This window comes from Lepidochelys olivacea (genome assembly GCF_965140295.1).
Source record: "Lepidochelys olivacea isolate rLepOli2 genome assembly, chromosome: 11".
In the NCBI taxonomy this organism is placed as follows: domain Eukaryota; kingdom Metazoa; phylum Chordata; order Testudines; family Cheloniidae; genus Lepidochelys; species Lepidochelys olivacea.
Genome location: NC_140421.1, coordinates 45,638,133 through 45,664,483, shown reverse-complemented (window position 1 = coordinate 45,664,483; position 26,351 = coordinate 45,638,133). Strand labels below are relative to the sequence as shown.

Genomic DNA, 26,351 nt, shown 5'->3' with positions numbered 1-26,351 from the left:
TCCTAGGTGACATTCATCTGTGAAGTCTCTTGTATCCAACGAGTTAATATCAATCTGACAATGAGAAAGGAGTGTCGATACTACAGGAAGATCCCTTTTCATTGTATATTGTTCGCTACAGTTCTTGATCTTGCTAGAATCCTGAAGTACAGGGGAAATTGAAAATGTGGGGAACAAAAAACTTGATTGTCCACAGCTCAAAATGCAGATCTGGTCCAGACTTTCCTAACTGTAGGGGTTTATGGATCTGAGGCTTTGGTTCAGATCCATTTCTAAAAAGTTCAGGTTCACTTCTAGAAATGAGGAAAGATTCAGAAAAGCATGGAGAAGAGGATGGCATTTTTTTTCTAAGACAGTTTCCCCATCCCTAATTTACATTTGATGAAATAATACATGAAAAGTAATTCCTGCAAATCTGAGTAATTTATTGCATTTATTTGCTAGCAACTAACTGCTGAGGTTGAATACACAGTAAAATTATCAGAATTGCTGAGCCTAAAAGGAGTTCCTGTTAAAGAAAATTCTGAGAAGGTAAATGAGCTTACTCATCTTCAGCAGAGGATAAAAGAAAGGTTGACAGAATATGATGAAATTTTCAACAAGTCAGTCAAATTCCATCATGTCAAAGAACAAGTAAGTATAATAATCTTTATCCTTAAAAATATATACCTTTTTCCTATTGCAACTAATTTCTTTTTGTTTCTGGTACTACCTGTCATCTTTGTTTTGCCCCAAACTAAAAACATTTACTCACCTGTGGGACTGAACTGAAACTCTGGATCTGAAATCCTCTGAAACCTGGTGAGCTCAAACTCTGGATCTAAATCACAAATTCTGTGCCTCGGACCTATCCCTACACATTTTATTATGTCAACATATGATGATGAGGAAGGGAATCGTGTAACTTCCTTTAACAAATTATTTCAAACATATTCCAGCTGGAATGGCTCGTAAAATCAGGAGAACTGGAGATTCCTGAAACAAGTGAGATCCCTGATGATGCACACCAAGCTAAAGCCCACCTTGCTAATACTCAGGAAAAACATGCGCATATTGGACATCTATATAAACTGGCTCTTACCCTAGGAGTGGACAGCCTTTCTGCAGTGCAGCATTCTGTAAGTAATATCTGAATGATCAGTAAATTTAGCATTGCATATTATAGCCTGAAGCATTAGAGCTATCTGACTGACTTCTTGATGTGCATACAACTCATTAATGCCCTGGGAAAAAACTAATTCATAGCATTAATAACTCTTCTAAAAGAGGGCAGAAAAAATAGAAAGCAAAATGGTGAAGCATTTTCACACTTATGTTTTTAAAATGTATTTTTAATGTAGTGACTCTGATTTGTCTGCAGATTTTTCTTTTGCATCAAACTAAAAGAAGTCTTCAACAGTGGAGCTTACTGTTCAGCAGTCCCACTAACTTTATGAATCATTGTGGTGCAGAGAAAACATGTTTAGTTTTTCAGAAATCTCACTATTTTGTTTTTGGCTTTTGGTTTGTTTTTAAATTATGAGTTCTGTGAATACAGTCAATGTTGGAGGGAGGAGACGGAAAATCTGCTTTCCTGCTCCCTGATATTCTTTGTGCAGATCTGGTCCTAATAGCTGATTTCTTGACAGCTGCTAAAGTATGTAAGTTTTAGACTCCTGCTACTTCTTAGAGGTGGTTTTGCATCCGTATTCTTTTATAAACAAATTATGGTGAAAGAACAAACAGGGAACTATAATAAAAATGTCATCCTATTACTGGATTCTAGCCTTCCTCCAGAGACTCATTTTCCCAGTGAAATTGGGTATTGTTTTAGGAAAGCATTATTCCTTCCTAGCAAGATTGTCACGTGCCCTATATATTTGTGCAAGGGAAGAAAGGGAGCACAAAGCACTCCCATGCTCCCCCTCCACACATTGTCCACGTTACCAGTCTGCACATGGGAGGGAGGGAGCAGGCTCTAAGGCACCACTACTCCCCATAAACAGAGGAGAGGGGACTGGCCAGAACCTGGGGGCACCAGGGCAGGAATTGCAACTCTGAACCACAGTTCCTGTCCTAGACTGTTTATGGGGTGGTGCAACCATATTTCCCCTTTCTATAGGCTAGGAGCAATGTCTTAATCTAGCCCTTAATGGTTAATGTTACCCACACTGGGATATAAAATTATTTCAGAGAAAGAGTATCTTTTTAATTGACCAAGTCTAAGATAAAGCAGAAACATTTTCCGTATTTTAAACCCTAAGCAATGTCATAAGAGTTAGGCGTTTGCTATGTTGTGTAGGCAGCAGATCCAGCTCATAATTTATTTCATTTTCTATTGTCTGGGTACACCGCAAGAAGGACAGGAGACTTTTTATGGGTTTTAATCAGGCCACAACTTTATTATATATAGATGTCTGGGACTACCTGGCAGATAAAGTGTACGGTGAAGGCAAATCCATGCTTATTCAAATCAATTCTCCGGGGCTTCCACCAGCCCCCCTTTGTTTCCATCCAGGTCCCCCAGCCGACCCATGGCTTGGACCTTACCATCCATCACCCTCATAAGAAGGTTAAGGAGGGCTATGAAAACGGGGGGGGGGGGGTTTGGCTACCTGCCGTACCAATCAGGGGAGTCCCCAACCCCCTCCCCTGCTCTATTCCTTTATCCAGTACCTCCCTTTAAGTCCTTTACCAGGCCATTTATCTGGTCACTGGCTGTCCTCCCTATGGAGTAACTGCACTGAACATCTGCCAAAAGGAGACACCAGCAATTTGCTTGGCTGCCTCACCCCAAGCCCCGCCGGGCTCCCAGACACCTCCAAAGGGCCTCCTGCCTAGAAGCCCTACTGGGGAGAAAGAACCCATTGTCCTATGTATGATCATCAAGGGGCACCAGCAGCTGCTTTGGCCTTGACCCAGTACTGCAACAACCACCCTCCACGGAGGGCTGCATAGGCAACCCCTTCTCTGGATCCTTGAATTGACAAAACTCCTGAAAAGAAAACAAAATAAACAACTTGTAAGCTGGAGCCAAAAATCTCCATTTCGCTGACCACATCACATTCCGAGGTTCCAGAGAGCCAGTGGCATCTGCTCGGGTTCACTGCTAGTGTCTGGTGCAAGCTCACAAAATCTGTCAAACTGGAAACAAGACAAGGCGTCTGCTATGCCGTTATCCATGCCCGGCATGTGCTTTGAAGAAAAACAGAAGTTGAAGGTTAAGCATTGTAGAACAAATGCCCTTACCAACTTCATAACCCTGTGTGATCTGGAAGTTTGGCGATTGATAACCTGTACCACTGCCATGATGTTGCACCAGAAACACACCCTTTAATTAGCCAGCTCCAATCCCCAGATCACCTCTGCAACTAAAATGGGGGAAAATTCGAAGAAGATAATGTCACCCAACCCCATTTTGTGTCCAGGCAGTGGACCATTTTTGTGCACACTGTTTGCCTTGATAAAACACCCCAAAACCTGCGCCCCTTGCCACATCCGAGTGGATTTTTAACCCCCTTTGTAATAACCGTTCCTCCCTCCACGACACCCTATTAAATCAACTCAGAAAACTTTCCCACTTCAATTGACTAAGTCTAAGATAAAGCAGAAACATTTTCCGTATTTTAAACCCTAAGCAATGTCATAAGAGTTAGACATTTGCTATGTTGTGTAGGCAGCACATCCAGCTCATAATTATTTCATTTTCTACTCTCTTTTTTTTTTAGAACTGCTTTAATATTTCTGTAAAGACTCTACAGCAGGAGCTTGCTACTCTGGAGTGTGACAGCATTAACTGGAGAACCAAAGCAGATAAGTATGAGGAGGAACTGTCACACAACTTCCAGTACTGCACAAGTAGAGAAGAGATAAATGAGGTCTGGTGAAAAGAACAGATTAAATTACTAAAAGCTGTTGTGTGCTATAATGTGTGTTACGGCTTAGGTATTCCCACAAATACCATATACATATACAGTAAAGTAGATTTTCATCTTACCAGCAGCCCTTGATCCACATACAAGCAGTAAAATCTATGGCCTATGTTTAAAATCCAAGCCTGTGTTCAAATCTACGTGAAGCTACCATGCTGACATTAATGGCTTTCACACAAAAAAAGAGGGATGCAAATATAGCATCTGCACTTTCTCAGGTACAGATGTGCAGCATAGCTCTTATCTAAATCTGGTTCAGTTCAGTTGCTTGGGTTTATAAATGTCTTTAAAGTAAAGCCTCAAGCAAATGCAGTATTTTATGTATCATGTAGCTTTACTGTTGTTCCTCACGTTAAAAAGAATTATCGGCATTCTAATTAGAGGTTTAAATGTGATCTGCAAAGGATTTTTTAAATGATTTTTTACCAACCCCTCCTTTTTTAATTATGCATAAACAAGACCAGAAGGTATTCATTAAAAAAAGACAAAACAAAACACTTAGTCATTTTTTACTTTAGAAATATCAGAATGTCACATCTGATCTTCCCTGGGTCTTGGAGGAATTTTGGGGGCCTCGGCTATGTGGTTTGACACCTTAAATTGCAGCAGTGTTGAGAATTTAACAGGACATCCTTTCAGCCAAGTGTTCATTAGGCACTGAAGTAAAATCAAAACATAGAAAGGAGGAAAAAAAAAAAACCATTAACCAGTCTGACTAAAAGTCACTTAGCCTATCAATTGATCCATTTTTAATCTTTATCTCTTGTGATAGCAGAATGTCATTATTTTGCCAGTCACCATAGCATCTTCCAGGGTAGAAATATCTTGGATTTTGAACATAAAAAGCAAATTTTCATTATTTCATTTTATTTTTAACAAAACCTTTCAGGCTTTCTTTATACACCACAAAGAAACTAAAGGGACATAAGATCCATGTATTTTCCCCTGGCAGGTCACCTTTAACAGAGTCAACAAAACAAATTTAAGGTTCACATTTCCAATGTGCTGTATTACAGTTAGCTCTTTTAAAATAACATACATGCTGCTTTGAAAACTTTTATGCTGTGTTCAGTTCTGGGCACCCTACTTAGATTGGAAGCTCCTTGTGGCAGGGGCCCAGCTCTTTGTTATGTTTGTACAGCACCTAGCACAATAGGGTACTATTCCATGGTTCGGGCTCCTAGACACTATGGTAATACAAATACCACTAATAAATAATAACAATAAAATATCCTTGCCTATTTAGCAGAAATAGTGGTTCAATTATAAACAACAAAAATGAATAGAGGTTTGATAGATAGATTGAAAGGACTGTTTAGTTTAAACTGAGAATGAATAAGAGGGGACAAGAAAGAGTATGCATACTAATTAATGGTATAGAAAAGATAAACGGGGCACTCATATTTACCCTGTTCTCATCAAACAGGAACATGGTAACATTTAAAACCAATGAATGAAAAACCTCTTTGACACTACACGTTATAGAGGTCAAGAAGGTTAGGATTTTAAAAATGGGTCAGCCACTTAATGTAGATAATGAGAACATCCACAGTTCGTTGGGTAGCAGTCAGAGCAAAAATCAAAATTAGGAAGAAATTGACATAGGTTGAAATAGGTTAATTGAAATAGGTTAATCCATAATTGTCCATTTAAGGGAATCGTGTACATTTCTCAGAAGGGCTGGTTGAAAATTTTCCATTGAACTGTTTTTTCAGCAGAAAATTGGGTTTTTGATTAAACAGGGGTTTTTTATTTAAAATGCCTACTTTTCAGGGAGAATTTCAGTGGTGTTGTTGAAAAACGGAATGCCCCCAAACTGAAATATTTTGATTCTGAAGTAACACTGTGGTGCCTCATAATAGTCGTAGTTTGGATGCCTCATGCTCCCAGTCTCTTCTGTGGGTCAGGTTCTCCCCCTGGACTTCATCCCCCATGATCCACTGCAGTCAACTGCCAGTATGAACCACCTCTCTTCATTGTGGGGCAGGGGAAACTGGGGTACCTCATGGGAGATGTAGTCTGACCAGGGAGCCCATTCTAGAGAGGAGAATGGGAGCACAAAGCATCGCAGCAGCATTTCACAAACAAAATATTCTAGGTTTCAGCCAAAATTTTTCTGATTTCAGTTTTCGACTGAAAACTGAAGATTATCTGCAGGGGGAAAAAAAACATTTTCTAAACAGCTCTGCATCTAAGACCAGCCAGAGAGAGGTTGTTGGACTAGATGGATGTCTGGTTTCATTCTTATGTTCCTAGGATTCTGCAGTGATCATAGTAATGGCAGAGGGGATGTGATTCCCTGCTAAGTAAAATGATATTTCTATTTATTTACTCTCTTGGATTACCCAAAGAGAGCATGAGCAAGAGAAATTACTTTCATGCTCCTCTGTCCCCAAAACCTAAATGAAATAAATGTTGGTGCACTTGTTACTCACCGGTTTCAGAGTAACAGCCGTGTTAGTCTGTATTCGCAAAAAGAAAAGGAGTACTTGTGGCACCTTAGAGACTAACCAATTTATTTGAGCATAAGCTTTTGTGAGCTACAGCTCACTTCATCAGATGCATACTGTGGAAAATACAGAAGATGTTTGTTTTTATACACACAAATCATGAAAAAAAGGTTTCACTACAAAAGGTTTTCTCTCCCCCCACCCCACTCTCCTGCTGGTAATAGCTTATGTAAAGTGATCACTCTCCTTACAATGTGTATGATAATCAAGGTGGGCCATTTCCAGCACAAATCCAGGGTTTAACAAGAACGTCTGAGGAGGGGGGGGTAGGAAAACAAGGGGAAAAAGGTTACCTTGCATAATGACTTAGCCACTCCCAGTCTCTATTCAAGCCTAAGTTAATTGTATCCAATTTGCAAATGAATTCCAATTCAGCAGTCTCTCGCTGGAGTCTGGATTTGAAGTTTTTCTGTTGTAATATCGCAACTTTCATGTCTGTAATCATGTGACCAGAGAGATTGAAGTGTTCTCCGACTGGTTTATGAATATTATAATTCTTGACATCTGATTTGTGTCCATTTATTCTTTTATGTAGAGACTGTCCAGTTTGACCAATGTACATGGCAGAGGGGCATTGCTGGCATATGATGGTATATATCACATTGGTAAATGTGCAGGTGAACGAGCCTCTGATAGTGTGGCTGATGTTATTAGGCCCTGTGATGGTGTCCCCTGAATAGATATGTGGGCACAGTTGGCAACGGGCTTTGTTGCAAGGATAGGTTCCTGGGTTAGTGGTTCTGTTGTGTGGTATGTGGTTGGTGGTGAGCATTCGCTTCAGGTTGGGGGGCTATCTGTAGGCAAGGACTGGCCTGTCTCCCAAGATTTGTGAGAGTGTTGGGTCATCCTTCAGGATAGGTTGTAGATCCTTGATAATGCGTTGGAGGGGTTTTAGTTGGGGGCTGAAGGTGACGGCGTTCTGTTATTTTCTTTGTTAGGCCTGTCCTGTAGTAGGTGACTTCTGGGAACTCTTCTGGCTCTATCAATCTGTTTCTTCACTTCCGCAGGTGGGTATTGTAGTTGTAAGAATGCTTGATAGAGATCTTGTAGGTGTTTGTCTCTGTCTGAGGGGTTGGAGCAAATGCGGTTGTATAGCAGAGCTTGGCTGTAGACAGTGGATCGTGTGGTGTGGTCAAGTGAAAGCTGGAGGCATGTAGGTAGGAATAGCGGTCAGTAGGTTTCCGGTATAGGGTGGTGTTTATGTGACCATCGTTGATTAGCACTGTTGTGTCCAGGAAGTGGATCTCTTGTGTGGACTGGACCAGGCTGAGATTGATGGTGGGATGGAAATTGTTGAAAACATGGTAGAATTCCTCAAGGGCTTCTTTTCCATGGGTTCGGATGATGAAGATGTCATCAATATAGCGCAAGTAGAGTAGGGGCATTAGGGGACGAGAGCTGAGGAAGTGTTGTTCTAAGTCAGCCATAAAAATGTTGGCATACTGTGGGGCCATGCCGGTACCCATAGCAGTGCCGCTGATTTGAAGGTATACATTGTCCCCAAATGTAAAATAGTTATGGGTAAGGACAAAGTCACAGAGTTCAGCCACCAGGTTAGCCGTGACATTATCAGGGATAGTGTTCTTGACGGCTTGTAGTCCATCTTTGTGTGGAATGTTGGTGTAGAGGGCTTCTACATCCATAGTGGCCAGGATGATGTTATCAGGAAGATCACCGATGGATTGTAGTTTCCTCAGGAAGTCAGTGGTGTCTCGAAGGTAGCTGGGAGTGCTGGTAGCGTAAGGTCTGAGGAGGGAGTCTACATAGCCAGACAATCCTGCTGTCAGGGTGCCAATGCCTGAGATGATGGGGCGCCCAGGATTTCCAGGTTTATGGATCTTGGGTAGTAGATAGAATATCCCAGGTCGGGGTTCCAGGGGTGTGTCTGTGCGGATTTGATCTTGTGCTTTTTCAGGGAGTTTCTTGAGCATATGCTGTAGTTTCTTTTGGTAACTCTCAGTGGCATCAGAGGGTAATGGCTTGTAGAAAGTGGTGTTGGAGAGCTGCCGAGCAGCCTCTTGTTCATATTCCGACCTATTCATGATGACAACAGCACCTCCTTTGTCAGCTTTTTGATTATGATGTCAGAGTTGTTTCTGAGGCTGTGGATGGCATTCTGCACGGCTGAGGTTACGGGGCAAGTGATGCTGCTTTTCCACAATTTCAGCCCGTGCACGTCGGCGGAAGCACTCTATGTAGAAGTCCAGTCTGCTATCTCGACCTTCAGGAGGAGTCCACCTAGAATCCTTCTTTTTGTAGTGTTGGTAGGGAGGTCTCTGTGGATTAGTATGTTGTTCAGAGGTGTGTTGGAAATACTCCTTGAGTTGGAGATGTCGAAAATAGGATTCTAGGTCACCACAGAACTGTATCATGTTCGTGGGGGTGGAGGGGCAGAAGGAGAGGCCCCGAGATAGGACAGCTGCTTCTGATGGGCTAAGAGTATAGTTGGATAGGTTAACAATATTGCTGGGTGGGTTGAGGGAACCATTGCTGTGGCCCCTTGTGGCATGTAGTAGTTTAGAAAGTTTAGTGTACTTTTTCTTTTGTAGAGAAGCAAAGTGTGTGTTGTAAATGGCTTGTCTAGTTTTAGTAAAGTCCAGCCATGAGGAATTTTGTGTGGAAGGTTGTTTTTTTATGAGAGTATCCATTTTTGAGAACTCATTCTTTATCTTTCCCTGTTTGCTGTAGAGGATGTTGATCAGGTGGTTCTGCAGTTTCTTTGAGAGCGTGTGGCACAAGCTGTCAGCATAGTCTGTGTGGTATGTAGATTGTAATGGATTTTTTACCTTCAGTCCTTTTGGTACAATGTCCATATGTTTGCATTGGGAAAGGAAGATGATGTCTGTCTGTACAAGTTTTTTCATGCAGTTGATAGATTTCCACTCCATACAGCTAAATGCAGTACCTTGCATAATGACAGGTTTCAGAGTAACAGCCATGTTAGTCTGTATTCGCAAAAAGAAAAGGAGTACTTGTGGCACCTTAGAGACTAACCAATTTATTTGAGCATAAGCTTTCGTGAGCTACAGCTCACTTCATCGGATGCATACTTGAGGGGAGAGAAAACCTTTTGTAGTGATAAACACCCATTTTTTCATGATTTGTGTGTATAAAAACAAACATCTTCTGTATTTTCCACAGTATGCATCCAATGAAGTGAGCTGTAGCTCACAAAAGCTTATGCTCAAATAAATTGGTTAGTCTCTAAGGTGCCACAAGTACTCCTTTTCATTTTGTTACTCACCAGTACTCTTGAGCAGCTGCTTTGCAAAATACAGTCAACCTATTAGGTTCTCAAACCTAATGGAAACCCCCTGTAAAAATAATTACACGGTATATTTTCAATTAAGGCATAAAAGTAGCTGGGAAAGTAGATAGGCATTAACCCACTCAGTCAATCACCCAATGGCCTAACTGAATGTTGATTTTAATATAACTGAAATAATGCTAAATAGCCCCTTTGATGCCTTTGTCTTTAATCAGTTTCCATTTCCGTTATTACTTAGCTCAGAGGATGTTTCCTGTACAAATGCTTAGATAATTGTACCTGAATACATGTTAATCCATTGCCAATTTTCTTCATTAAACATTTAAAACTAAATCTACATAGATACCAAGTAAATGAATGGCACTGAATTAGTTCAAGAGGGTAAAAGTTGTGAGTTTTTTCTTAAGAGTTTTAAAATAGTGCAATTTATTATTTTAAAATGTATTTATTAAACATCAGTAGTTAGGCTGATATTATTCTTAACAACAAGCACACATGAACAAATACTAGTTCCTTTGCTATCTACCACATGTAAGTCAGTAAACATTTCACTTAATCTGTCAGTAGCAGGAAGCAGTTGTTAGTGCCTGTCAAACAGAACAGTAACAGCAACCACCTAACCTAATTATTTGCAGTTTACCAACCGGCAACATCACATTTCAAATGTAAATTCAAAACAGTTTGTGATCAGCAGTTTTAGACCCTACTGTAAACACTTATGCACATGCTTAATTTTAGTGTGACAAGTTTAACCATGTGTGTAAAGCTAGACTCTGGTCTACTAGTAAAGGACCAATGCTCCTTTAAAACGCAGGGAAACAATTTTATGTTCAGATGTGTAAAATATGCAACAGTCTTGCAGACAAAACAAAGACATTTGTTTCTTTTTTGTTTCTTTTTAAAGAGCGCTTGCAAAGGCAAAAACAAGAGCTCATGCCCTGTATGCTTTTGTAATGTCTGAAGCAGGTGTCAAGGTCTTTTATCCCCCTTACCTGCCTACTTGGGCTACCGTGCACAAGAAGGGGGCACAGCCCCTACAGGGCTACTGCTCTTCTGTCTACATGGGGGGCAGAGAAAGGATACAGGCAGAGCTTTGCCTTGTCTCCCATCCGCACCCCTCCACACTTCCCAAGTGCATCAGCCAGTATAGTTGAGCCAGTCCAGCCAGGGAAGTAAGTTGTGCTAGATATAGGGCTACCCTCAACAAAGGAGAGCCAGGATCGAATTGTGACTCACTGATATGCTTCTAGGATAGTGCAACTATGTGCTGCCCTTACTCAGACCTTGTGATAACTCCAGGATGTAGCCCTGTGTTTAGCTAATGCACATGAAATTAAAAATGACTTAATTCTTTTTCAAATTGACCTTTGCAACAAAAAGACCTTTCTCAGCAGGGAATAATTTTGCAAACCACCTTGCAGATAATCTGTACTGTAATGTACCTTGAACTGAGCCTCACCCTCCCCAAGCCCCCATTTTGTTATATTCCTCAAATTTATAGGAAGGTATACTTTGGTGCTTGGGGCTCATCCTACAAGGTGCTTAGCACTCCTGAGGGGTACTGAGCACCCTCAATTCCTCCTGAAGTCAGTAGGAGCTGAGGGTTCTCAGCACCTTGCCTACTTGACAAGATTCCAATGATAAATTGAACGGTATCTTTTTCCTCTCCCCACCTTCTAGCCAGCTTTGCTTCTGTTTATTCCTTTGTCTCTATCCCTTTGAAAATCTCTTTTCAACCACCTTCCCCTCTTGCCTATTTTCATACCCAGACTACAGGAGTGAAAAAGGAGAGGAGAATGCCTCATTGAAGTGCCTCCGGAAGAATCTTGGACATGGATGAAAATGTTTTTCTTAAACTTTACAGTTAACAAAAACATTTTTAAAGCAGCTTTATGTCCTGCTTTTAGTGTTTGTTTGTTTTGTGCTTCTTGTGTGATAAGTCTTAGCAAGTGGTAGCAGCCATCCCCCTCCTCCACCATCATTCTCCACCTATGACACAGGAGACTATAGTTAGGAACAGCTGCATGAATAAGGACTATGAGACTATGGTCAGATCACTAAGTGATAAAGTTCCATTAAACCAGCAGGCTGAAATCATGTAGGTATTTGGAGGAAAAGTTCTTTTAGCAATTTCACATTACATTTTGCAGTAAATGGGTGAAGAACTGAGATAAGGTTAGATTTCTCTGCTTCTAAATATTCAGAGCTGTATACTGCCCTCAATGAGAGCATGCAGTTGCTGATGTCAATAGTAGTTGTTTGCATGTATCGATAGGGAGCAGTGTATGGTCCTGAGTTTGAGCTGGTTTTCCACTGAGGCTGAGAGAGAAGAGTGACAGCAGCTGCAGACCTTTGACACATGAACCATCTTATCTGAAACAAGGCGATCGCATTTCACATACCCATAGTGCTATGAGGAGAGCCTCTGTCCTTATAAATGATTAGTAGTGTATGGGTATAAGCTCTGAAAGTAAACCAAAATACACTCTTACTCATCTGTATGTCAGTCCTGCAGATTTTCCTCCAAATTAGATTTAAAATGAAGATTTTATATTTTGAAGACAAAATGTCGTTCCGTACACCTGCCTTTATTGAAATGGTGCTTTACCGTAGATGTATTATTCTTTGTAATTAGGAGGGATGAACAGCTTAACTAATTGGAGCTCACACTCGATGATAGAATTCCCTTCCTTTCTCTCAGACTGAGTCAATGCCATCTGTCTGTGCATTGCTGATATCATGTGCTAGCTGGGAATGTTCTCCTACTAGATAAAATGCAAATGAAAAATATGTCCCTTGGTGGATTAACATTAGTAAGTAATAATAATAATGTATGAGTAGCCACTGTGCTTACAGTAACTACAAAACATGCATTCGTTACTCTTTGGATTTTGAGTATATGTCTGACTGACTCTTAAATACTCAAAAACTCAAACATGTTAAATACCAAATTGGGGGCCTGATCCTGAGCCCACTGTTACTACATAAGTGAATAAAGTGACTGTCCAGTATAAGTGTTTGTACGACGAAGATCAGGAACTAGATCATTAAGACTGGTAAATGAATTTTATACATCTACTTTGTGTCGCTTGGTCTAGATAAAAATCATTTTATAACAGTTTATTTCATACAGCCATAGTGTACAAGATCTTATAAAAGCAGAAGTCTTTAATCTGTGAAGGTACATGAAGTTTGTGGGAGGATCCCCCATTTTAAAAAAGCATTTAAATTCTGTTATGTTCTTCCATTTTAGATTTTTTGTATTACTTATACATTGTTAGAATTTTTTATTTCAAAATTAAATTTTAGTTCTAATAATGTCTTTTATAAGGTATCATAAATATATTTTAAGCAGTCTTATTATAATTATAATAGCACATCATAAACAGAAATGGTTCATTCATGTCTCTTGTGGGCTATCCCTTAAAAAATTTTAAAGTTATATAGTTTAGTAAATAGGCAAAAAACATTTTAGCAGTTGTAAATAAATCAGAGAATTATATAAGATTCAAGGAAAAATAACTCTGAAACAATAAAAAAATAGTAGTGGAATTCAACAAAATATTCGATGTGCTAATCTCACTGAATATATAGGGCAAGTTGTTATATAGGGAACCAAACAGGATTGTACAAAGCTCCAAATATGTTTTATAACAGAGCATTTAAAATGAACCCAAAGCAACACTGAAAAAGTAAAAATAAATATATAAATAAAACCATAACAGGCCTAGACAATTAGATGCCATGGTACTGAGCACTATTTACAAAATAAATTGATATTATAATATAGTATGCATGATTTTTGTGCATATTTAAATTATATTAACATAAATTGTTTCTGGTTGAACCAAAACTGAATATTTTTTGTTTTTCTCACTTAAACAAAAATATTTTGGGTAAAACAAATCATTTTGTTTGAGTTGAAATTAATTTTTTTTCATTTTATTTTGTTTTTCAGGTGTGGTTTATCCTTTAAAAAATTAATCTAGCTAAGTTTCAAAATGAAACATTGCTTTAAAACAAAGTCAAAATGTATCATTTAGAAAATGTTGAAATGAACCATTTCAACTATTTCAATTCCTCCACCCCCCATTTTGGATATGGTTAAAACTATTTGCCGACTTCTCAGATTGTTTTGGTCACCCTGAAACTGCATTTTTTTTTGGCAAATAAACTATGGATCTGAAAAATTTCACCAAAATTCCAGCACTGACACAACATTAAGCCTCAATCCTTCAAAGAGTTATGAACATCTTTACACACTGTTAGTCCCATTGAAGACAATCAGACCACTCACTGTGTATAAAATTAAGCACTTGTGTAGCTCTTCGCAGTATTAGGGCCTTAAATGTTACCTTCCTTATTATACAACTAATACACTGCCTGCAGCTGCAATAATATTCTGATTATGTAACACATAATGTTTGTTTTCTCTAGAATGAACTTTATACAAAAAATTATTCTTATTAGGGAACCTGCTGTCTGGAGAAAATCTCCCCAAGTATCCCCAAACAAATGGATTAAGAGGTTGTTCCACATTTATTAAAGTACCTTTCCTGTTAAGTAACTAATTTTTGTCTCTCCCATGAGTGGTTGCCAAAGACTAGTTCTGAGTATAATGATAATGTCCTACCTTTAAAAAACTAGGGTGATACAAACTAAATCAAATTTTGTAGGGGAAAGTCACAATGGGTGAAATTCATCCAAGCCTTGGTAGACTATTTATCCAGGAACTGTATGAAACTCATGTCCCTCAACATATGGGCAGGTCATGGGATTTACAGCACCTCCATGGCCACTACTTCAGCCTTTGAATTGGAATATCAGACAAAATTCCTCTGCATACTTCATATGGGTGAAATTCTGGCCCCGCTGAAGTCAATGAAAGTTTTGGGGCCAGGATTTAACCCTAAGCAAGTATCCACTGGCTCCTACCTTGACCAAAACATCCCTTTCTGTGCTAGCTGACTCATAGATCCCCTTCAACATGCAGGAAGTGCAAAGCATCCCTTATACAATCGTTCTCCTTATTCCCTCTATGCCCACATGGCTTAAGTGGTATGTAGGGCTTTATGCTGGCCTTAGGCAATTAAGCAAATTTTTCTCATTACAAGAATGCTTATATTACAGGTATATTTTCAAGGATTTATGTGTAATATTGTTTCATGTTCATTCAGCAAGATTTTTCCACTACTGAAAAGAAACATTGACTTATAGTTTTACCTGCTGAGGAACGGAGGGCACAAAGATTCCTTTATGATCTATAGTGTTTTTAATCCCCAGGAGAAGCTCTAAATGTTCCTGTTGTAGTTAGTTTGTCTTAGCAGCCATTTAACAATTTTAAAATGTGATCCAGTGTTTCTTATTGAAAAATATGCTAATTTTCTTACAGCTCAGAGAGTCATTTAAAGATCTGAAAAAGAAATTCAACAACCTAAAATTTAACTATACCAAGAAAACAGAAAAAGCTCGAAATTTGAAAGTTCTTAAGATACAGATTCAGCAGGTTGAAGTGTATGCTGAAAAAATGCAGGTAATAACATTAGAAGTTATGGGCTTGACGTAGATGTTACTGAGGTGAAATCGTATGGCTTCTGTTAAGCAGGAGATCGGACTACATGATTTTGGCCTTCCAATCTATGAATAACAACATACAATGTGTACACCAGTTTCTGACATCATTTATACTGGTGTAAATATAGAGTTACTCCTATTTCTTCAAATCAGTGGAATCACTCCAGATTTGCACTGATATTACTGACATCAGATTCTTGACCTGTATGTTGAAATTAATTCTGTAGAAGTTAACAGAATATGCTTTAAAGAAATTAATTTGTTTTTAGCCAAAATGAGATGCTAAAATTCTTCCTTTGCTCTTTTTCTAGATACCATCTAGATCATTCTATTCAAGGGTATATAATAAGAGCCTATATTTTATAGAAAGATCTATTTCTTTTAAAGTTAAAAAGTTGTAAATGTTTAACTCAATTTACCTTTAGGGAGATGTGTGCTTTTTCCATTGACTGCAATAGGAGTTGTCCATGCCCATCTAAGGGTAGAGCCTTCTGCCTTTGCTTTTGAAAATGTATAGTATTCTTAACTGTAGTTTTTAGACAACAGGCTATGAAGGGAGGTTTGCAAATTTTCCCTACTATTCAATTTCTAAAAACATCCATGACCTTTCTGTCATCATTGTTAACAAGAGTGCACCTTTCAAAATAGATTCTGAGAAAGAAGATGGATAATTTAGAGAAGAAAGTTACTGGCTGTGTAATAAATCATCCTGATGGTAAAGCTGGTGTCCTCTTGGAGTCAGTCAACGAGTTACAGAAACAGCTGAGCAAATTTGGCAGAGTTGTGGAGGATTACAAGCAAAATTTGGATCTGATTGAGTATCTGCAGCAGATGATGGAAGAGGTATTAATAAAACCTGAAATCCACTCTGTAGCTCTGATATGGGGCCTGCAAAGGGAGATAAAAGCATACTCCTCTATAGTTCGACTTTGTGCCATTAATCCTCTTGGACCCATAAGTCCCTACACTGCCTTTGTGAAGACACCCTGGAGTTTTTGGGGGGATACATTTAACTCACCCACCTTTGCCTCTGGGGCCGCAACACAGCCCTTCTGTGGCTGCTGTTCCAACCAACAAGCTGGATTTACAGCTTCAGTTCCATACATCCTACCCTGGGCTCCTTGAACACTGGATCTGCATAAAGTAGGGTGATTTCTTTGTGATACTATTTCCCATCATTTCAAGGTATGTAGCACTGTTCTGATTGGCTCAGAGCGACAGATCTCTCTATATCCTATTCAGAGAGACAATGGAGAGGTTACTCAAGGTAGTGATATTGCTCATATGCAATTGTCCCTTTTGTAATATGTTGATGCCACAGAATCAGGATGGAATTAAAACATAGGCACTGAGGCTGCTCTAGCTATAGGCAAGGTAGGCAGCTGCAAGGACAGCAGATTTCTGGGCAGTTGCGACCCCATGTGCCAAGTCGTAATGCCATGTGCTCAAATTTCACCCACCACCCATCCGTCATGACTGAGGGGCAGTCAGGCCAAATTTGAGTGGTGAGGGGGGATGGCACATTAAAGTGTTGTGTAGGGCGGCAGAGTGTCTTGAGTGGCCTCTGCATGGGCACTGTAAGTCCATTCCTAGAACCAGCTCCTGGAGTCACAAAATCAGAACTCAACCTTCATTTAAAAAAAAAAACCTTGCTTGTAGGCATCATGGATGGAAAGAAAAGCTTGAAATTGTGACTGGTTTGTAACTGATGCCTGTCTAAGTTTGCAGAGAGCCTGAAACATTAGCTCCAAGAGCTCTGAGATGCTTCATTTGTCTTACCTCTGAAACTTGCTGGCAACCCAAGAAGAGGAGGGGCCATGATTCCTGTACAGGACCACGGCATGGGTTTGGGACCATTGGGGAGTCCCTGTGGGTTGTGCTTTGGGCCCTGGATTGATTGAGTTTGGCCATTAATGTATTGGTTGGCTTGTTTTCATGTGTATAGCCTGTAAGCAGCAACTGCAACCTAAGAAAAATATTTTAGTTAGAAAGAGCAAAACAGACTTCACTGCTGATATGTTTAGCATCTAAAAAGAGCTGTACCTCAGCTGAAAATCAGAATTTCCCCAAGATCGATCTCCTAAACGTTCAGATAAACAGAATTAGTAAGGCCATCTCCAGTAGCACCATCCAGTGACTTCCAGCAGTATTACATCTGTCACTTAATAAATTGACTTGTCTTGTTCTGATGGAAAACAGTAAATTGTCAGTGTGTCCTATGTATCTCAGTTTCGTTAATGCTATTTGTCCACTCCCTGCTTCATGTAAGAACAAGGTTTCCATCAATAAGTGTTAATCACAGTGACTCGGACTATTCTGAAACATACATTTGATTATGTTTTCCACAATGTATTCCAGTGCACAACAAAAAGCGATGCATGTTGGATATTAGGAAAAACTTTTTCACTAGGAGGGTGGTGAAACACTGGAATGCGTTGCCTAGGGAGGTGGTGGAATCTCCTTCCTTAGAAGTTTTTAAGGTCAGGCTTGACAAAGCCCTGGCTGGGATGATTTAATTGGGGATCGGTCCTGCTTTTGAGCAGGGGGTTGGACAAGATGACCTCCTGAGGTCCCTTCCAACCCTGATATTCTATGATTCTATGTTCCCCAAATCAACATGACCTTTACCTGCCGGTCACTGTGTACTGTCTGTGGTTTGTACAGCTGCAAAATGAAATCTTGTTTAAAGATTCAAATCTGTTGTGGTTAAAACAGAATACTTTAAATTTCTAAATCAGCTAAATATGATTTCCTCCCCCCATCCACACTCTCTTGTGTAGGTGCTTCTGCTGTGAATCAAGCACATTCCTATCATCATGGTCATTTATTTTTAGCAATAAAGCTGTTTCAGTTCTTCATTCTAATCTAAATACATGACTAATAGATTTCCTTCATGACAGATCAAAATGTTAATCCTTGGACAAAACAATTTCCCCACTGCCAATAAACACTCCCAAAATCCAGTTCATCCCTGAGGAGGTGAATAATTTGGCAGCAATTGTGCAATTACATTTGTTTAATCCCCCCACCCCCTGGAAAAAGATGGGATTTCCCAATGCTAAACTTTGAAGAATGATTTTATTCTGAAAAACTGTTTTGTAACTATTCTGTTTTACTGAACTGTAAAAATAGCACCATCTCACACAACAGATTTTTGACTCATGTATGCAGAGTCATCAGTTCTGATCTTAATGACAAAAAAAATGAGTGAACTTTACTCCTACTAGCCTTGCAGAGCCAACGTAGCTAAGACTGAGTGAGCACCAGATTCTGTTCCACTTTGTGCATCACTCTAAATTGTTCACTGAGGATGTGCTCTAAAGCCCACTGAGCCCAATAGAAAGACCCTCAAAGATTTCCGTGGTCGTTAGATCAAGTTGTAATTTCCAGTGAGTTAAATCTATGCAACCTCATAGAAGACATTGGGTTTCACAGATGTAACTGAAGTCATAGTTTGAAGTCCATTGAGTTATAACAGGTGTAACTGAGGGTTTGATTTGTCCTGCAGAATCTCTATTGATGCATAAGAGCACAGACTTGGTTCCCAGCCCAAACTGAGGTTCGAAAGGTAGTAACTAAAAAATAATATCATTTTGCTTGTAAAGAGAGTGCATTTGTATGGAGTCCAATGCAACTTAACAGAAAATTCATCAACTCTTGATTGTAGGAATAATATTGCAAATGAGTTATCATTCATCAGGTTATGCTATCACCACATATTTTCTGAACATTATTTGTGTCACTTCTCATCTTTACTGCTGTTATTCAAAGACACATAAGAATAGGACAAACCTACTGCACCAAAAGCTCTTATTGTTAATATTTGTTTAGTTTTTATAAAGTTTTGTTGTATCCATTACTTAAATGCCATGGTTTTTCCCTCTCTAATACATGCCAGTGTCAGTTTTGGTATGAAGAAGCAAATGCTACAGTCGTTAGAGTTGGAAAGTATTCTGCAGAGTGTAAAACGAAGGAAGCAGTGGCAATTCTCTATAAGCAGTTCTATAAATTTATCAAGCCTATGGTGCTTCAACAAGAGGAAAGAATTCAGCAGATTACTGACCTTGCTAAACACATATATGGTAAGGACTCCTTTAAGCTGCCTAGCGATTGTGCTGTTAACCAAATGCAAATTGAATAGTTTGGGACAGGAGAAAGCAAGGGACTGTTTAATTCCTACATTTATTTATTTTTAAAAGAAAATCCCACAAGATTAAAATCAAATGCTTTTTTAAGTATTGACTGGGCACTTGTTTCTAGAAGTATCCAATTATCTAGAAGCCACCAATGCTGATGCCCTGGAGGGAACAAAGTATAAATACTCTGAGGTGTGCATGGGCCAGTGGACCACATGAGCCCCTTCCGTTCAGCCCTTTGCTCAAGCAATTGCCCTTCTTGTCCTTCCCCACTTAACCCAAAGGAGATGGGGAGCCTTAAAGTAGCCAAAACTGCTGTTCCTCACACTGGCTAGAGAAAGCCCCCCACCTTTAAGGTAGTGCAGAACACAATGTTCTGAGGCTGAGAAATATGAGATGTTGCAGAACTAAGGGTTAAAAAACATAAATCAGAATTTAAGTTCTGAAAAGTTCATTGGGCATTTGCTTTTCCATCTGCACTCTGAGTTACCCTGAAGTCTAAATTAAATGTCCTTGAAGTTTTTATGAGATTAGAATTAAGACTTTATGGTTAACTGTGTTTTGTAACTGGAAAATCTATGAAGTATTTCATAGCTATAGATCTTTGAGCTGAATGCATATTTTACATTAACACTCTTTATAACTAGGGGTATTTGATTATTGCCTTATAAATGTCATGTACATAACTGTATGCAGTGTTGGTATAGCCATGTCCATCCTAGGATATTAGAGAGAGAAGCTTGACTCTTTCACCAACAGAAATTGGTCCAGTAAAAGATATTTACCACACCCATCTTCTCTCTCTGATGTAGTAGCTGGCAGATTGCTCTGTAGGTGTTATATTGACAGAAGGGAAGATTGTGGTTTAACCACAGACCTGATGTCAGAAGATCTGAATTCTCTTCCTGTCTCTCCCAGTGACTTTCTATTTACTTTATCTAACAGTCTCTAACTGGAGGAAACTGTGAAAGCCCCTCAGAAAATCTGGCTAGTACAGAATACAGCTGCCCTCTGCTTAATGTTGTGGGCTAGATAGAACATATCACACCTGTGCTCAATTATTTACATAATTTATAAAACTTGATTAAGTGCCCATGAAAGCTCAAGAAATTCATAACTAATTTTGGTAGTCACAGAACTGAGGGCCACATTTTTCAGAGTACAAATTGTGTATACATACCAGTTTATGCAAATGAAACCTGTATTTGCACAGCTGCATGTAGAAGTGCAGGTTGTGCGTATGCAAATGGCTGCACACGTACGAACTGAGTGCACAGAATCAGAAGGTCATTTAAAATTAGGTGCTGAGTTCCTTATAAATTCAGTGCTATTAACTTACAACCCAATTTGTCAGAAAATATCTTTAGTGTAGTATCTCCAAGAAGGCTGGGGAACCTAACTGCATAATTGGCCAACATACCCAGAAGAAAAGGACAGCCCAGGGTACAAGCCCTGAACCCAACAAAATAAACACTGGGGCAGGTTTATGTATGGAGAACAACGACTAATGATGTCATTCATTTCTCCAGTCCTTGCTTAGTTAAGCCACCTAATCATCTGCCATGTAGCCTGTGGGTTAGTGTTAAAGCCCTGTCACTAGAGGGAGCTCATGCTGTGTCACCCCTCCTGGGAAAAGAGGCATTCCCAGTCCTGGGCTGCTTAGTGAAAACTGATAAGCCAAATGGTGAGATTACAATTTTAATGTACACTTAGATACTCCCTAACTTACACTCTTTTCAGTGTTGAAAATTATGTGTGGAGGGGCCAGTAGCCGCTGTCTGTCTGCCATGCTCACCATTTTAAGCCTAACTACTGTAGAATACGGTGTGGGGACAGACTCCTCTTGAGCCAGAAATGCTGGTGGGGGTTCCTTCACATTCTGTACACCCTTATATTGGGAAATGCCTCCTCATCCCCTTAACTGTTTTTCCCCCCCTGCCTGGGAGGTCAGCATAATTTTTGGACTGAAAAACCCCTTTTAAATCTCCCCTGGCTAAATAAAAGAGCTGTTAGCCCTAGAGAGACTTGTAGGGTCCACTTTCCCTTTAAAATCATTTGTCAGCTGGTCAGTGACATTGTTTAGTCAGGGAGGAACTGACCCAAAAGACTTGGATAGATTGTGAGGGTCAGTAACCAGAAAGCTTTAAGTTAGGAGGGACTTCACCCTATACTGTAAAACTAATGGAACAAAACAGAACCTACAGAAAAGTGCAATTATTTGTCTGATATAATATTGTATTGATTTCATTGTTGTGCTGTTTGTTTTCTGTCTGCAGGTTTTGAAGAAGGAAGGAAATATATTGAGAGAACAATAACAAGACACAAAGAAGTTCTTGATTCTGTTGATGAATTGTGTATCTCTTTAAGAGAACTTGAAGAACAGATTGCGGTAATTTCATTTTATTTGGGAATATATCATGACAGATTTAAAATAGCTTATATAATGCTAGTATTTTGATAAATATTTTGTGTTAAGAAACTGTAGTGAGACAATTTGAGGAAGACAGTGTACTTCTTAAAGACATAGACTTTTACAGCAAAACAGGCTCTTTCTTACCAGTTATTCTTCCATTACAGCACAGACATAATGCCGTGTCTAATCCTCCTGGCCTTTTAAACACTCCTCGTACTCCCTTCTCACTGCAAGTAGAGCCCTCCAGCAACCTTTTGAGGAGGAAATTCACAGTTCAAGTACTTCTTCTCCTGTTTCCACTTCCTTTGATGTCACAAGACTTTGGTGCCTTACTTCTGGGAATATCAAACAGCCAGTCTTGGCTTCTCTCCACTCGCCACGAAAAATTGCTGTCAAATTGTGTTAAAAGGAGTAATTTCAGTTTAGAAAACAGAATCATAAAATAAATGCTAAAGCAGAATAATAGTATTTCTAACCTAACACTCTGATAAACATATATATTTATGCATAACCATTTAGTTACAATATATTGATTAAGCAGGAATTATGGAATTGCAGTAGCCGCTCCATAGTTAAGAATGAAGCTAGATTCCTATTAAAAGCCCAATTTTCCCCCAAAGAAACTAAACCCTCAAAAATTGCACATATTAAATCATATCTCATGATGAAAATTTTCTTGGAAGTTTAGAGAAGTTTGAAGTTAAGGCACTTAAAACATTTCCCTGTTATTGACTTTTTGAGCAATTTCTTAACTTTTAAAATTTCATACCTTTGCTTCCAGATTTGTTTTGCTTTGTTGGCCTTGCTGAAGAGTCTTTGTAATTCCCCTTACTGATCCTGGCCCCCTGAATTTAAAAGATACATCATATAAATGTGCTTATGATGGGGTATCACCTCGGGCTGGTCGTCACTACGGGGAGATCAACACTGCTGCAATCGATGCAGCAGGGGTTGATTTAGCTGGTCTAGTGAAGACCTGCTAAATCAATGGCAGAGCGCTCTCCAGTCGACCCTGGTACTCCAGTTCTCCAAGAAAATTAAGGTAAGTCGACGGGAGAGCGTCTCCCGTTGATGCAGTGCAGTGAAGACACCGCAGTAAGTCAACTTAAGTTACGTTGATTCCCGCTGCATTATTCACATATTTGGAGTAGAGTAAATTAGGTTGACTTACCCCAGTAGTGAAGACAAGCGCACTGAGGTAGGCAGAGTTGGGATTAACTAGAAATTTGTTAGCCAATGTATAAAGAAGAGGCATACAAAGTACGGACAGAGGCCCTGAGGGAAAGAAACAGCATTTTCCTTCCCCAGATCCAGACCACAAATTAAGAGCAAATGAGAAACTTATATTTTGTCTTTTTTTAATCAGGCTGAAGAGAGCCCCAGCTCTGATTTCTTATAAATGTAGCTGGGTGGTAAAATGCTCTGTTCTGTTCAAATTTGCATGTATCCTAAATCTTGTTTCATGTTTCCTTGTCTTCTCACCCTATCCCATTACCTGGGCTACAACTTAAGCCTTACTTATGCAGAGCTATTTCCATATGTAAACAGAGGAACGATTAAAGATATGTTACAATTTTCATAATTATTAATTGGTCTGCTATAGACTTCAGTCATGGCTGTGGAAGTGGGGGAACATGGAGGAACAAGAGTCAAGGAGAGCGGGGTCAGGGGGACAGGAAGTGTAGGGGATGGTTGAGCTCTGCCAAGGCATGGAGTTGGGATCTGTGGAGGAGGCAGATGGAGAAGGTGGGCAAGAAACTGTCATGGCATAAAGGATGAAGGGGGAAAATGAGGGTAAGGGAAAGAGGTGCAGGGAATTAGAGGAGGCACAGAGGACAGGGGACATAAAAAGGCAGAAGCTTTAATCCATGTAAACGCCAAGCTATTGATCTAGGACTTTAAGTTCTTAAAGATTTAAGGCCCTAGTTCTCATTTACACTAACACCTTTTTGCAGTATAAAGGAATGTAAATGAGATTTAGATCTGTCAATGTAGATAAGTCTTCCCCTCTAAAGCCTTCTGTGATGGCCCGAAAGCTCATGCTCAAATAAATTGGTTAGTCTCTAAGGTGCCACAAGTACTCCTTGTCTTTAGGACAGGAACTCACTTTAATGGGCCTTATAGGATCTGTCAGAGCAGTTCTCCATTCCTGAAGATTGTAAGTGTCAACTCAATTTAAATTGGATCCTTTGAATGAGAAATGGGATTTTAAAATCCTAGCAATTTTTTTTTTATTTCTTGCATCTATTTTTGCAAATTTTAGGGGACAATATTGAGGTTGTGTGGGTGACCAAGAGTGGTGAAAAGATTATGTGGCAGTGGGAAACCAGCTGGATCCTGTAACTATTCCTTTCCAGATGTTCTGACAGTTGTGCTTTTGAAAGGTATAGAATGGTTGTAAAAGAAAGTGTAATATTGTTTCTTAGTGTTAGCTTGACCCAAATGACATGAAGCTTCTAGCATAGCTCTTTTTAACAAAGAGTTTTTTGGCAAATACATTTTATATCTGAGTAATTCACTCACTTCCCATGCTGACTGCTTGTTTCCCTGGCATATTTATCTTTGGCTTTTCTTTGGGTTTTTTCCCAGAGCTAGGGCAGTGGGCCAGATAGCTGCCTGTCCCCTCTACTCCTCCTATAACTTAATATTCCCTCTGAGGTTGTGTTCAGATGTCTAAACCTTTTAATTATGATGTTTGGACATTGTTGTGATTGTGTATTATTAGTGAGTTAATAATTTTCCAAGTTAAAGCATATTTGCCTCAGCTCATTATTCCTTGTCTCTTGACAAGGAAGTCTTTTAGTTTTCCTCCTAATTTGCATATGGGCATTTCAAAGGGAGTTGGGCTATTTCAAATAACTATTTTGATCATGGATAAGGAGAAGTGTAATGTACAAGTAACTTGCCTTCTCTGTATATATTTCAAAAGACAGTTAATTCCTCCTAGGTATCCCTCCTTTGTATCTGGATATCTTTCAAAATGTGCCTTGGCGATGTTTGAGCAAACATCCATTTTAGGATGAAACTCATTAGATGATAATAGTGTCTTCACCACATGAAATTTCTTTGTTTCGACTGCTTTGTGAACTTAGTCTATTGCTTTTAAACACAGTCCTAACTTTTTAATGCATTTATAAATTATTTATATTTTCTCTTTTCTCACACTATTATGGAGGACATGGACTGAGAGTTGGAGTGATTATTTGATGGGCAGTCCTTTTTGTTTTCTTATGTGTTTTCATGTAAAAACTAGGCACCCAGTGCATAGGACGAGAACCTATTACCTGTAGGCACTTTGTTTTCTAAAAATGAATACATTAATAAAATAATAACTGTCAAGGTTCCTTCCCCACTCTGAACTCTAGGGTACAGATGTGGGGACCTGCATGAAAACCTCCTAAGCTCACTTTTACCAGCTTAGGTTTAAACTTCCCCAAGGTACAAATTAATTTTACCCTTTGCCCTTGGAATTTCCACTGCCACCACCAAACTTTAACTGGGTTTACTGGGAAACGTAGTTTGGACACGTCTTTCCCCCCAAAATCCTCCTAGCCCTTGCACCCCACTTCCTGGGGAAGGTTTGGTAAAAATCCTCACCAATTTGCATAGGTGACCACAGACCCAAACCCTTGGAACTTAGAACAATGAAAAAGCATTCAGTTTTCCTTCAAGAAGACTTTTAATAGAAGTAAAGGAATCACCTCTGTAAAATCAGGATGGTAGATATCTTACAGGGTAATTAAATTCAAAATATAGAGAATCCCTCTACGCAAAACCTTAAGTTACAAAAAAGACACACAGATAGGGATAGTCATTCTATTCAGCACAGTTCTTTTCTCAGCCATTTAAAAAAAATCATAATCTAACACATACCTAGCTAGATTACTTACTAAAAGTTCTAAGACTCCATTCCTGTTCTGTCCCTGGCAAAAGCAGCATACAGACAGACACAGACCCTTTGTTTCTCTCCCTCCTCCCAGCTTTTGAGAGTATCTTGTTTCCTTATTGGTCATTTTGGTCAGGTGCCAGCGAGGTTACCTTTAGCTTCTTAACCCTTTACAGGTGAGAGGATTTTTCCTCTGGCCAGGAGGGATTTTAAAGGGGTTTACCCTTCCCTTTATATTTATGACCATAACAAATGCACATCAAGTCAGATGCTCAGCTAGGGACCATCAAATGCTCTTAACTGATCATTGTAACCTTTTATTTTGATAACACTCTTAGAATGTTCAGAGAAATAAGTTCTAACCAGTCAAAAGGAATAGTACCAGAGGTGAAATTTCTTTGAAAGAGAGAGAGAGAGAGGATTATTCCTCAACCTGTACTCTTCACCAAATGGAAGATATTCCTTTCCTGAGATGTGTTGTGTTCTCAAAGATTAAACTAATACTTGTATAGTCCATTCACAATATGTCTGACTGGCTTTCACCTGCATCTTTTAATGAATAAGTCATTCAGTAAAGTGTCTGAATATATACACAGTGTTCTCAGCCAAAAGGATTGATTCCTTTTTAATCTTTTTTTTAAAAAGCAATAAAA

At 39.3% G+C, this 26,351-nt stretch overlaps 1 protein-coding gene across 1 annotated transcript in view; it reads left to right on the top strand.

Moving 5' to 3' along the window:
• The window catches only part of CCDC141 (coiled-coil domain containing 141), a 151,999-nt gene that overhangs the window by 99,369 nt on the left and 26,279 nt on the right, over positions 1–26,351 (top strand). The window contains exons 15-21 of the mRNA XM_084642594.1: positions 445–633; positions 939–1,118; positions 3,708–3,857; positions 15,082–15,222; positions 15,912–16,106; positions 19,162–19,345; positions 21,676–21,788. Coding sequence (XP_084498720.1) covers positions 445–633; positions 939–1,118; positions 3,708–3,857; positions 15,082–15,222; positions 15,912–16,106; positions 19,162–19,345; positions 21,676–21,788 — 1,152 coding nt within the window. The remainder of the gene's footprint in view (positions 1–444; positions 634–938; positions 1,119–3,707; positions 3,858–15,081; positions 15,223–15,911; positions 16,107–19,161; positions 19,346–21,675; positions 21,789–26,351) is intronic.